Genomic DNA, 13,904 nt, shown 5'->3' with positions numbered 1-13,904 from the left:
CATAAAGAAATAAATCTTTTAAAAAGGCAATTGAGAATTTTCTGCAGGCTGCACCAGGTAACTAAATCTGCCTGCCCCAGCTCTAGTCAAACTGGCCAAGCTCCAGTCAAAGGTCACCCTCACTATGGCTACATGCCATCTTCTCTTGCCTTCTCAAGTGTATCACTGGAAATGTGAACCTCTCCTATACCTTTGGCCTTCATTTTCTACTAGATTTGAGAAACCAGTGGACATATGTACTATTCTCCCACTCTATTTTGTTTGTTTGTTTGTTTGTTTTAAAGGCAGGGTTTCTCTGTATAGCTCTGGATCTCCGGGAACTTGCTTAGTAGATCAGGCTGGCCTTGAACTCACAGAGGTCCTCCTTCCTCTGCCTCCCCAGTCCTGGGATTAAATCTGCCATCACAAGACAACTTTTTTTTTTCTAAAATAAATTTAAAAAAAATGCCCTTCATAACCTGGAGAGATGGTTCAGGGGTTAAGAGCACTGGCTGCTCTTCCAGAGGACCTGAGCTCAATTTCCAGCACCTACATGGTGGCTCACAACCATCTGTAATGGGATCTGATTTTCTCTTCTGTGTGCATGAACAGAGTGCACATATATATAAAATAAATACATCTTTTTAAAAATGCCCTTCAGGATACGACAATCAGAAACAGGTGACTAACAATGGCAATGGGTTTCTGATCCTACTGCACGTACTGGCTTTGTAGGAGCCTAGGCAGTTTGGATGCTCAACTTACTAGACCTGGATGGAGGTGGGGGTTCCTTGGATTTCCCACAGGGCAGGGAACCCTGGTTGCTCTTCGGGCTGAGGAGGGAGGGGGACTTGATTGGGGGAGGGGGAGGGAAATGGGAGGCGGTGGCGGGGAAGAGACAGAAATCTTTAATAAATAAATAAATTTAAAAAAATAAAAAAATAAAAAAACCAAACAAACAAAAAAAGAAACAGGTGACTAGCCAGGTGGTGATGGTGCACGCCTTTAATCCCAGCAAAGACAGGTGTACCTCTGTGAGTTCAAGGCCAGCCTGGTTTACAGATTGAGTTTCTGGATAGCCAGGGCTGTTACACAGAAAAACCTTGTCTTAAAAAAACAACAAAAAGGGGAGAGGGGCTAGAGAGATGGCTAAGAGGTTAAGAGCAATGGCTGCTTTACCTGCTCTTACAGAGGTCCTGAGTTCAATTCTCAGCAACCACATGGTGACTCACAACCATCGGTAATGAGATCTAGTGCCCTTTCTAGCATGCAGGTAATGCAGGTAGAACACTATGTACATAGTAAATAAGTAAGCCTCTGAAAAACAGGGCTGGAGAGATGGCTCAGTGGTTGAGAGCACTGACTGTTCTTCCAGAGGATCCAGGTTCAATTCCCACCACCAACATGGTGGTTCAGAACTGTCTGTAACTCCAGTTCCAGGGAACCAACACCCTCACACAAACATACATATGGGCAAAACACCAATGCAGTAAAAATAAAAAAATAAAAAAAAACAACAACCAAAAAAATCAAACCAGTGACTTTGCATTGGGCTCTGTATCAGACATAAAATTGTATTGTATGGTTTTATTTTTTTCCATTTCCTTTTAAAAGCTTTATGTGTACGGGCACAGGTATACTCAGAGGCCAGAAGCACTGGATCCCCTGGAGTTGAAGTTACAGGTGGCTATGAATCACCTTAACATCGACACTGGGAATGGAACTTGGTTCTTTGCAAGAGCACACTTTTTTTTAGATTTATTAATTTATTATGTATAGTGTTCTCACTGCATATATGTCAGCAGGACAGAAGAGGGCACCATATCAAAATGTACTGAGGGTGAACATTACATCTACAACTTTCAAGTGGCTCAGAAAAACTAAGCACAAGCCAGGCCCTGGGCACATGCCATCGGCATGTGGTGGAAGCAAGGGGCCCACAAGCTCAAGGTCAAGAGGGGACATGAGACACTGTCCAAAAACAAACAAACAAACAAAAAAATCAACAAGGGGCTGGAGAGAAGGCTCAGAGGTTAAGAGCATTGCCTGCTCTTCCAAAGGTCCTAAGTTCAATTCCCAGCAACCACATGGTGGCTCACAACTATCTGTAATGGAGTCTGGTGCCCTCTTCTGGTCTTCAGGCATACACACAGAATACACACAGAAAGAATATTGTATACATAATAAATAAATATTTTTAAAAAATCATCAAGAGAGAACTATATTCAGGCCAAGCGGTGGTGGTGCAAGCCTTTAATCCCAGCACTCGGGAGGCAGAGGCAGGTGGATCTCTGTGAGTTTAAGGCCAACCTGGTCTACAAGAGTTAGTTCCAGGACAGGCTCTAAAACAACAGCGAAACCCTGTCTCAAAAACCCAAAATAAATAGATAGATAGATAGATAGACAAATAAATAGATAAATTAATAAATGAGAGAACTATATTTATTCTTAAACTGGGTATGGGAGCTGCTTGTAATCTCAGGATTATTTAAGAGGCTGAGGCAGGGGCTGGAGAGATGGCTCAGAGGTTAAGAGCATTGCCTGCTCTACCAAAGGTCCTGAGTTCAATTCCCAGCAACCACATGGTGGCTCACAACCATCTGTAATGGGGTCTGGTGCCCTCTTCTGGCCAGCAGGCATACACACAGACAGAATATTGTATACATAATAAATAAATAAATATTTAAAAAAAAAAAGAGGCTGAGGCAGGAGGATCAGGAATTAGAGTTCAGCAGGTCTTTTTTTTTTTTAAAGATTTATTTACTATGTATAAAGTGTTCTGCCTGCGTGTATCCCTGCAGGCAGAAGAGAGCACCAGATCCCACGATAGACGGTTGTGAGCCACCATATGTGGGAATTGAACTCAGGACCTCTCAAAGGGCAGTCGCACCTCTGAGCCCCACAGCATGGTCTTAACACCCTGAACTGAAGTGGGAGATGCCTCACATCTCTAACTCCAGCACTCAGGAGTCAGGGGCAGGAGGATCTCTGAGTGTGAGGCCAGCCTGGTCTGCAGAGAGAGTTCCAAGACAGCCAGGTCTACAGAGAGAAACACTGTCTTGAAAAAAGAAAAATTAAACAACCCTGAATTTTTATTATTTTTAATTTTATTGTTTTTAATTATATATGTAGTATGTGTGTATGTTGTGTGGGTATGTGCATGTGTGTGCAGCTGTCTGAAAACCAGAGAAATTGGATCCCCTGGAGATGGAGTTACAGATGGTTGTGAGCCATCTGTATGGTGGAGAAAATTGAACTTTGGTCCAGGCTCCCTCCCTGCATTTCCTGAATATTTAAAAAGGAGTAAAAAATACATTTGCATGGTTGTTAAAACATGAAGAATGGCTGAACATGGTGGTTCACACCTTTAATCTCAGCACTCAAGAGGCAGAGTCAAGTAGATTTCTGTGAATTAGAGGCCAGTCTGGTCTATGTAATGAGGTCCAAGACAGTCAAGGCTACATAGTAAGACCCTGTCTCAAAAAAACAAAAACAAATAGCCGGGCGATGGTGACACACAACTTTAATCCCAGCACTCAGGGAGGCAGACAGAGGCAGGTGGATCTCTGTGAGTTCGAGGCCAGCATGGCCTACAAAGCAAGTTCCAGGACAGCCAGAGATACACAGAGAAACTCTGTCTCGAAAAACCATAACAAAGAAAACAAAACACAAAACCCCATGGAAAATAGGATTAACTGGGTGAAGTGTACATATTGCCCCCCTTTTTTCTGCAATTCGGTATTTGCAGACACAACCCTTTAGCACCCTGAGCCCTGCGGCTGACACGAGCTCGCCATTTTGTAACTTCTCCCTAGCAGGCTTTCCTGAAAGCACTCCCTTGTGCTCACAGAAACTGCTTATCAAGTCTATCAACCATTTCCACGTGGCTCAGCCCAAAGGTCAAGTCTGTCCTCACCCTGCCTAACCTGGCAGAATGGCATCTGGCATGGCAGACACCTTCTCTGCTGGATCCCTTCAGGTCCTCAGTGTTCCTGCTGCCGACTTCACAGTGCCTGTCCCACAGCCTCTCCTGTCACTCCCCTTCACTGCTTACTCCTCCCTCAGCTGCAAATGCCATCTTCATTCAAGGACTCCCAAGGGTAGGATCCTACCTGGACCCTTCCCCGGTATTTCAGTTGTTACAGAAGCATCTGTACCTCTCTGTGGAGACTCAGGGAGTACCAGGCTCAGCATTCCGAGTGAAGAGCACAGCTTCCCCCAATCCTTCCCCACAGGCTGCTTCTCCTTCAGAAGTTCCATGTCAGTAAAGGGCAACTCCACTGTTGCAGGTGCTCAACCAAAACCAGTAGTCACCACAGGATTCCTTCCCTGACTTAATCTCCCCATGAGCAAATCCTATTAGTCACTTTCAAAACAGCCAGAACCTGAGTCTGGAGAGATAGCTGCTCTTTCAGAGGACTCAGGTTTGATTCCCAGGACCCACATAACATCCATCTGTAACTCTAGTTCCAGGTGATACTCTCTTCTGCCCTCTGTTGGCACCAGACACACACATGGTGCACTGACATAAATACATGCAGGGAGAAATTTACACATGTAAAATAAAATAAATAAATCATAAACACATACAAACACACACTCCAACTACCATCTTGCCAAAAATCTCACTTGAAATTTTCTTTCTTTCTTCTTCATCTTTTTGTTGTTGTTGTTGTTGGGTTTTTATGTTTTGTTTTTTCGAGAAAGGGTTTCTCTGTGGCTTTGAACTTTGAAGCCTGTCCTGGAACTAACTCTTAGACCAGGCTGGCCTTGAACTTACAGAGATCCGCCTGCCTCTGCTTCCCAAGTGCTAGAATTAAAGGCATGTGTGTGCCACCACTGCCCAGCATTGTTGTTTTGTTATTGTTGTTGTTTTGTTTTGTGTTTTTGAGACAGGATTTCTCTGTGCAGTGCTGGCTGTCCTAGAACTCACTCTGTAGTTCAGGCTGGCCTCAAACTCACAGAAGTTCACCTGCCTCTGACTCCTGAGGGCTGGGATTTATGTGTATGTGTGTGTCTGTGTGCAGGTAGGTATATATACCTGAGTTCAGGTACCTGAAAAGGCCAGAAGGCATCATATCCCCTGGAGTTGGAGTTATAGGTGGTTGTGAGCTGCCTAATGTGGTTTCTGGAAGCCAAATTCAGGTCCTCTACAAGAGAGTATGTGCTCTTAGCCACTAAATCATTTTTTCAGTTTGTAAGACAGTTGATTTCATTTTATGCTTATGGGCATATGTCTGTGCGGGTAACCTCAGAGGCCAGGTGGGTTTTATTAACATATATTCATGCACGGAGTGGTGGGTTTCAGTCAGTGAGCACAGTCCTGCCACTTGGAGGCAAGAGGATTCAAAGATCATCCACTACTACATAGCAAGTTCAAGGCCAGCCTAGACCACGTGAGACTCTGATTCAAAAACTAGAAACCAAACACCTTGTAAGGGCAAAGCAGAAAGGTTGTTTTCTTCTCAGTCTTTGTTTCTACCTGCATTATTTTCTCATTTGCTGTAGAAAAACAACAATGAGCAGATAAGAACATATTTTAAACAGTTTCTAATCAACTTTGTGACCTCGGCTCTGCATGGAAATTTTTTTTGTTGTTTTTCGAGACAGGGTTTCTCTGTGGCTTTGGAGCCTGTCCTGGAACTAGCTCTGTAGACCAGGGTGGTCTCGAACTCACAGAGATCCGCCTGCCTCTGCCTCCCGAGTGCTGGGATTAAAGGCGTGTGCCACCATCGCCCGGCTCTGCATGGAAATTTTAGAGAGCAGGTACACATTCCTAGAGCAGCGCCTGTCTGGCACAGCCCTGCCTTCTGCACTGCTCTCCCACCCCATCTCCCCAGATACACTCCCAACAAGCAGCAGCAGTGAGAAGCCTTCCTGTTAATTACATAGTTAATTACCAACGCTTGAGTGTGCCAGACAGACCTGCAGCTGGAGACTCTGGGCTCTATGCTTCACAGCTGCTGTGTGGAGAGCACGGTCAGCTTGGGCTTGTGCTAGTTGCCACCTCCACTTGCTCCACCAGAAACTGAAAGAGCAAACCAAAGGAGTTAGTGGGGGGGAGGGGGGAGACACAGAAAAGACAAGGACCATTAGGGCTGTGCTTCTGTTCAGCCCAAGTCTCTCCCTCACAGTACCATCTTTAACTGATGCCTGCTAGACCCACTGCTGCAAAGAAAAACAAAAATCAAGAGTAGTCCAGGGAATGAAGAGGTGGTTTATGGAGAAAAGGTGCTTGCCACCAAGTCTGATAACCTGAGTTCAATCCCAGGGACCTGTAGTGATATTTCATTTGTATTTTAATAAATAAAGCTTGCCTGAAGTTCAGAGAGTAACACAGCCACACTGGTCAGCCTTACAGTGGTGACACACACCTTTAATCCCAGTAGCCACACTAGTTGCCATAGAAACCAGGCTGTAGTGTTGCACTCTTTAATCCCAGCACTAGAGAAGAATTTAAGGCAGGAGGAGACAGCTCTTGGCTCAGTCTCATCCTGAGATTCCTGGAGGCAGGATCGCCATTTCAGACTGAGGTAGAGCTAAGAGCCAGTGGCTGGCTGTTTTGCTTTTCTGACCTTCAAGCTGAACCCTAATTTCTGTCTCTGAGTTTTTATTAATTATGCTACAGGGACCCACCATGGTAGGAGGGAACTGACTTGTGTAAATAAGTTTTCTCTGACCTTCACAGGCATCATCCTTTTCTCACATATTAAATAACATAATGTTAAAAAGTTGAAGGAACAGAAACTAACATCAGAGCCAGTCTTAAGTACTATAAATTATCACCCACTCACTTGTTTGTTTACAGTACTGAAGATGAACTCAGGGCTGTGTGTGCCAGGCAAGCTACCAACCAACTAAGCAACAGCTGCAACCATCTGGTGCTCTGTAGTGAGGAGTGGCAGGCTGCATCCCGCCACTGGCTAGCTTTACCCCCCGAAATAATTACACGGAAACTGTATTCTTTTAAACACTGCTCGGCCCATTAGCTCTAGCCTCTTACTGGCTAACTCTCACATCTTGATTAACCCATTTCTAATAATCTGTGTAGCATCACGAGGTGGTGGCTTACCGGAAAGGATCTTAACCTGCATCCATCTTGGAGAGGAGAGCTATATCGTCTGCCTGACTCGGCTTCTTTCTCCCAGCATTCTGTTCAGTCTACTCTGCCTACCTAATTTTCTGTCCTATTAAAGGCCAAGGCAGTTTCTTTATTAACCAATGAAATTAACACATAGACAGAAGACCCACCTCCATCAGCGCTCTCTAGATCTTACCTACACAACTAGACAACAGCCCTAACCATTTGGCACTCTCTAAATCTCATCTACACAACTGAGCAATAGCTGCAACCATTTGGCGCTCTCTAGATCTTACCTATACAACTAGACAACAGCCCTAACCCTTTGGCGCGCTCTAGACCTTACCTATACAATTTAGTCTTCAAAAATGGTAGTGCCTACTATTAAAACTCAGATTTCATTAGAAAACTTGAAGGAAAAACAAAAGTGGTTTTCAGGTTTCCAATCCTGCGTGATGTCTCCTTCCTCCCTTCCCACCTCTTGTAGCCACATCTTTATCTTAGCCCTAGTCGTCTCTCTCTTTCTTTCTTTCTTTCTTCTTTCCTCCTTCTTCGTCTTCTTTTTTTTTCCCCCCTTTTTGGATTTTGGAGACAAGGTTTTTCTGTGTAGCCCTGGCTGTCCTGTAACTTACTCTGTAGACCAGGCTGGCCTTGAGATCTGCCTGCCTCTGACTCTGAAGTGCTGGGATTAAAGGCATGTACCACCACTGCCCAGCCCTAAATCATATTTTAAGGCTGAGATGGCTCTGATAGCAAGGTGCTTGCTGTGCAATCATGAGAACCTGAGTTTGGATCTCTAGCACCTACATAAAAACCCAGGTACAGTGACAAGCATCTGTAATCTCCACGCTACAGGGAGAGTGTCAAGATGGCTCCCTTGAAGATTGGTGGTTGGCCAGCCAGTTTAGCTGACTTAGTGAGTTCACTGAGAGATCCTTTCTTAAAAAGTAAAGTAGAGCCTGGCATGGTGGTGGTGGTGGTGAACTTGGAAGGCAGAGGCAGGAGGATTTTTATGAGTTTGAGGCTAATCGGGCCTACATATTAAGACCCTGTCTCAAAAAAAAAAAAAAAACAACAACACAAAAAAGGGTAATGGTGGCACATGCCTTTAATTCCAGTTAAGGAGGCAAAGGAAGGTGGATCTCTGAGTTTGACACCAGCCTAGTCTACATACTGAGTTCCAGGACAGCCAGAGCTACACAAAGAAAACCTGTCTCAAAAATACAAAGGTAGGGGGCTGGAGAGATGGCTCAGTGGTTAAGAGCACCAGCTGCTCTTCCAGAGGTCCTGAGTTCAATTCCCAGCAACCATATGGTGGCTCACAACCATCTGTAATGAGATCTGGCACCCTCTTCCGGCATGTGGGTATACACGGAGGCAGTATGTTGTATACATAATAAATAAATAAATAAATAAATCTTTAAAAAAAAATACAAAGGTAGAAAGTGAGGAAGAAACCAATCTTTGTATACATGTGGAATCATGTACATACATCATATACATGCATACACACATAAATAAAAGTTCTTTCTGTCCAAAGATGTCCTGGATACAGCTAACTACTTCAGAGGTATCAATTCCCAATAATCTAGAAAGATAATTGGTGATAAACCCATTTCACAGAAGAGAACAAGGAATCACGGAGAGGTGAAATGACCAGTGACATGTTGGGCCAGGACTCAGATCCATGTGAGTGCAGCGGGAAGGCTAGAAGGCTGTCTCTATGCCTGCCTCTCCTGAGTGTTCACAGCACTCCATTCAGGACCAGTCACGGAGCAGCTTTGTTACACGTGTCAAGAGACTCAAGATGGATTGTCCTGTGTGTGCAGTGCAGAGCAGTGGCAGCGGCAGAGCATGAGGCCTCTTCTTGGTTTTTTTTTTCTTTTGTTTTGTTTTTTACAATTTACAAAACTTCAGACAAGTCCTTGACTTTCCGGAGCCTTACTGGACATGATGATGTACAGACTAATGTACTTACGTTTTATGCCAAGGAGTAAATGAAATACTTTACATTATAACACATACATAGCCCCATAAAGTGGTACAGACCTATAACCCCAACTCTCCGGCTGAGTCAGGAGGGTGGAAGGTCTAGAACTAGCTTGGGCTACAGAGAGAGTCCAAGGTCAGACTACTCAAAATAAAACGGGAATGGACATGGCTTAGTGGTAGAGTATTTGTCAACCATGAAATAGACCCTAAGCTCACTTCCCTGGACCACCCTGTCCTAGTCAGGGTTTCTATCTGTGATGAAACACCATGACCAAAATCAACTTGGAAAAGAAAGAGCTTATTTGGCTTATACTTCCATATCACATTGTTCATCACTGAAAGAAGTCAGGACAGAAACTCAAGCAGGGCTGGACTCTGGAGGCAGGAGCTGATGTAGAAGTCATAGAGGGTGCCTGCTTACTAGCATGCTCCCCATTGCTTAGCTGGCTTTGTGGTTTGTTTTTTTTGTTTGTTTGTTAGTTTTGTTTGTTTGTTTATTTTTTAGTTTTTTGAGACAGGGTTTCTCTGTAGCTTTGGAGCCTATCCTGGCACTAGCTCTTGTAGACCAGGCTGGCCTAGAACTCACAGAGATCCGCCTGCGTCTGCCTCCTGAGTGCTGGGATTAAAGGCGTGCGCCACCACCGCCCGGCCTTAGCTGGCTTTCTTATAGAAGCTAGAACCATCTCACCAGGAATGGCACCACCCACAATGGACGAGGCCCACATCAATTACTAATTAAGGAAATGCTTGCCTGCAGCCCAGTCTTATACAGGCATTTTCTCTCTGAGGGTCCCTCCTTTCAGATAACTCTACACTAGGTTAAGCTGACAAAAATAGCCTGCTCATAGCCCTACCACCAAACATTCTGTACACAAAGTTAACACAGGCTCAGGACACTGTAAGTACTTAATTAGAATTAATCATGTTTATATGAACAATCAATATTACAGATGGATGTCATCAAGGGGTATTTATAGGCACCCACTGTGTTCTAAGCACTGTGCTGAGATGGGTGAATTAAAGCCTCATCCCAGTGCTGAGGTGAAACGACGGCAGCCAACCTGTGGTGCTGCACACACTCACCGTAAGACGCTCCACCGCCTGAACTCTAGAGCAGTGGTCTGCATGTGAAGTTTGGTCCTACGAGCAACCATGTATATCAGCCAGGACTTCCAGGCTTGGCGCATCTTCTGCTTTCTAGCTAAAGACATCAAAGAGAGACCTTTTTTAAAGGGCAGAAACTGAACTGGAGAGATGGCTCAGCAGTTAAGAGCATCCACTGCTCTTACACAGGTCCAGTTCAGTTCCTCACATCCACACTGGGCAGCTCACAACCCCCTGGGACTCCAGTTCCAGGACAATTGCAGGGATCTGATGCCTTTCCTCTGGCCTCTGCAGTCACCTGCACATGTCTACACACTGACATATGCACATAAACATCACTAAAAATAAAATCAGACACTAAGAAAGACTTACATAGATCTAATCTACATGGGAAGTAGAAAAAGACAAGATCTCCTGAGTAAATTGGGAGCATGGGAACCTTGGGGGAGGGTTAGAGGGGGAAGGGTAGAGGCAGGGAGATGAGCAGTGAAAATTGTAGAGCTCAATAAAAAATCAATAAAAATAAAAAATAAAATAAAACCAGATGCCGGGCAGTGACGGTACATGCCTTTAATCCCAGCACTCGGAGGCAGAGGCACGTGGATCTCTGTGGGTTTGAGGCTAGCCTGGGTTCGAGGCTAGCCTGATCTACAAAGCAAGTTACAGGACAACGAAGACTGTTAAACACAGTGAAATTCTGTCTGGAAAAAAAAAAACAATATAAATAAATAAAAAGGACCCTGTCTCAGCAGAACAAAGCCAACAACAATAAGAAGGGTAGAGAGGGTCAGTGAGATGACTCCGTGGTGGCCTGAATTTAATCCCTGGAGCTCAGTCACACAGAAGGAGGAGAGAACTGACTCCTGTGAGCTGACTTCTGACCTCTCATGAGCACTATGGTATACAGGAGCCCTCACACATTTAAACCAACAAACGTAAAAAAACAAGTATTTCAGGTTGCCATACCAGCTCAAGGACTTCCTGTACTTCGCATATCTCGTCTCTAGCCTCCAAGCGCCCTCTGCTGGAAACACTGTGTAGTGTTACAAATTGAAAAAGAATGGAGACAGCACAGGTGACAAGTGGTGCTGGTCACAAGCATTTAAATGAAACTTAAATGTGCAAGGCAAGCCCTCTGCCAACTGTGCTGGACTGGAGCCCCTCCAGCTTTTGTTTTTCTGTTTTGTTTTGTATTTTGGCTTGGCCTTATTTTTTAAGACGGAGTTTTTCAGTAAACTTGGAGCTCATCTATTAAACTAGACTAGCTGGCCACAGGAATCCTCCTGCCTCCACTTCCCAGTGCTGGTTTGAGGGCAAGCCTGGCTTTTTATGTGAGCACTAAAGAATCACCCTCAGGTCCTCAAGCTTGCTGTGCAAAGCAATTTACTGAGACCCTTTTCCCTAGCCTGGAAACACAGTGGTGGCACATACCTTTATCTCAGCACTCGGGAGGCAGAGGCAGGCAGAGTAGAGCTCTGTGAGTTCGAGGCCAGCCTGGTCAACAAAGCAAGTTCCAGGACAGGCTCCCAAGCTACAGAGAAACCCTGTCTCAAACAAAAGAACCCAGAAGCAGCCTGGTAGTGGAGGTATACACCTTTAATTCCAGCACTCAGGAGGCAGAGGCAGGTAGATCTCTATGACTCACATGCAGGGCAAAACATTCAAAGATATAAAAAAAAAAAATTTTTTTTTTTTTAAAAAGAACTTCCAGCCGGGCGGTGGTGGCGCACACCTTTAATCCCAGCACTCGGGAGGCAGAGGCAGGCGGATCTCTGTGAGTTCGAGACCAGCCTGGTCTACAAGAGCTAGTTCCAGGACAGGCTCCAAAACCACAGAGAAACCCTGACTTGAAAAACCAAAAAAAAAAATAAATAAATAAATAAAAAAGAAAAAAAAAAGAGCTTCCATGGCCGGACGGTGGTGGCACACGCCTTTAATCCCAGCACTTGGGAGGCAGAGGCAGGCAGATCTCTGTGAGTTCGAGACCAACCTGGTCTACAAGAGCTAATTCCAGGACAGGCTCCAAAGCCACAGAGAAACCCTGTCTCGAAAAACCAAAAAAAAAAAAAAAAAAGAACTTCCAACAAACACAAAAAATATAAAAAAATTCTGGCCAATCTAGGTTGTCAGCTTAACTACAACTGGAATTAACTAAACCCAAATAGCTGGGCACACCTGTAAAGAACTTTTCTTGACTAAGTCATAGTGGAAGAATCACATTAAATTTGGGCATGTCTTCTGGTGGTGGCCTGCATAAAAGGACATGGAAATAGGAAGCCTTGGCTGTTCGCCTGCTTGCCCTCACTCTCCTTGGCAACTTCATCTACCCTGTCCCTGAGATACTCCTTTGCTGGGGTTAGAACCTACATTTTCTGAATTCCAAACAAAGACTGAAGACCAGCAGCTCTCTAGGACTTCCCTGGGACTCTGGCACCAGATTCAACAGTTGAGACATCCAGTCTTGTGAACTGAACGACTACCAGATCCTTGGCCTTTCCATCAAGAGACCATTATGGTCCTACTTGTACCACAGCCTGTAAGCCACTCTCACAAATTCCTTTTAATGTATATAATATGTATCAGTAATTAACAGAATCAATTATGTATTAACATGATACATAATATACATATGTATATAGACACATATTAGTTAATTCTATCAGTTCTGTTCCTTTAGAGAACCTAACTAATACACTGATATAGGCAGACAGATGATAGATATGTGTGCATATGCATAATATACATATGTATATAGACACATATTAGTTAATTCTATCAGTTCTGTTCCTTTAGAGAACCTAACTAATACACTGATATAGGCAGGCAGATGATAGATATGTGTGCATATGTGGAAGTGCATATACATTAATAGTGAGAACGAGAAAAGATACCATTAATTATTAGAGAAAGGCAAACCAAAGTAAAACCAAAATAAAATATCTGAACTATCTATATAGATAACTCAGATAACTATTTGTAGGGATCAATTATTATTATTTCGTAGGAGGTTTTAGTTTCTTTTGTTTCTTTGAGGCATGGTTTCACTTTGTAGTCCTGGCTGGCCTGAACTATGTAGCTTAGGTTACTCTATGAACTCAGAGAGATTCACCTGCCTCTCGAGTGCTGGTAGTAAAAGCATGTATGCTCAACTGATTTTATTTTTTGAAACAGGAGCTGAGTGTGCAACCACAGCCAGCTATCTGCTTGCTCCCTCGCCTCTCCAGTGCTGTGACTGCAGGCATGCACCAGCATAGCTGTCCCATTTCTAAAATAGACATTTGTGTTTCTGTATACAAAAATGACTCTGGATTTGCCATAATCATAGAACTGTACACCAAAAAAAACCTCTTACTTTATGAGAATTAGAAACAACAACAACAAAATAAACCATTAGCTACTTACAGATTAAATATAGAAACTGTCTCATATTAAACTAAGAACCCAACATCCTGGGGAGAGGGGAGAAAGCTAGACAAGGACGGTAACATTCATCACTTATTTAGTTATTTTGTGACCTAGCTGAGGCTAGCCTTGAACTTTCTACGTAGCCCCAACTAGTCTGAAATTTTCCATTTTCCTTCCTCCACCTCTTGAGTGTTGAGATTACAGGCATGTATCAACACACCTAGCTTAGGAAGGTAACACTTCAAATGCAACTGAATCAAGGCTGGAGAAATGACTCTCCAGTTAAGAGCACTCGCTGCTCTTCCAGAGGACCCAGGTCAATTCCCAGCTTACAACAAACTGA

General features: G+C 44.0%; 1 protein-coding gene across 6 annotated transcripts in view; it reads right to left on the bottom strand.

Annotated features, from left to right (window-relative positions):
* Window positions 1-13,904, bottom strand: part of LOC121459304 (protein SFI1 homolog) — a 65,047-nt gene that overhangs the window by 33,326 nt on the left and 17,817 nt on the right. For all 6 annotated transcript variants that reach the window (XR_005975955.1, XR_005975956.1, XM_041668870.1 and 3 more), the window contains 2 exons: window positions 10,136-10,253; window positions 5,905-6,007 (listed from right to left, as the gene is read on the bottom strand). Coding sequence is in view for 4 of the 6 variants with exons in the window: in XM_041668870.1 (XP_041524804.1) it covers window positions 5,905-6,007; window positions 10,136-10,253 (221 nt within the window). In the remaining 2 variants the exon portion in view is untranslated. The remainder of the gene's footprint in view (window positions 1-5,904; window positions 6,008-10,135; window positions 10,254-13,904) is intronic.

Source organism: Microtus oregoni, unplaced genomic scaffold (genome assembly GCF_018167655.1).
Source record: "Microtus oregoni isolate MIOR12 unplaced genomic scaffold, Mior012 000019F_ref0000042, whole genome shotgun sequence".
NCBI lineage: Eukaryota > Metazoa > Chordata > Mammalia > Rodentia > Cricetidae > Microtus > Microtus oregoni.
Note: the sequence above shows the minus strand (reverse complement) of the source record. Positions and strands in the feature narration are given on the sequence as shown.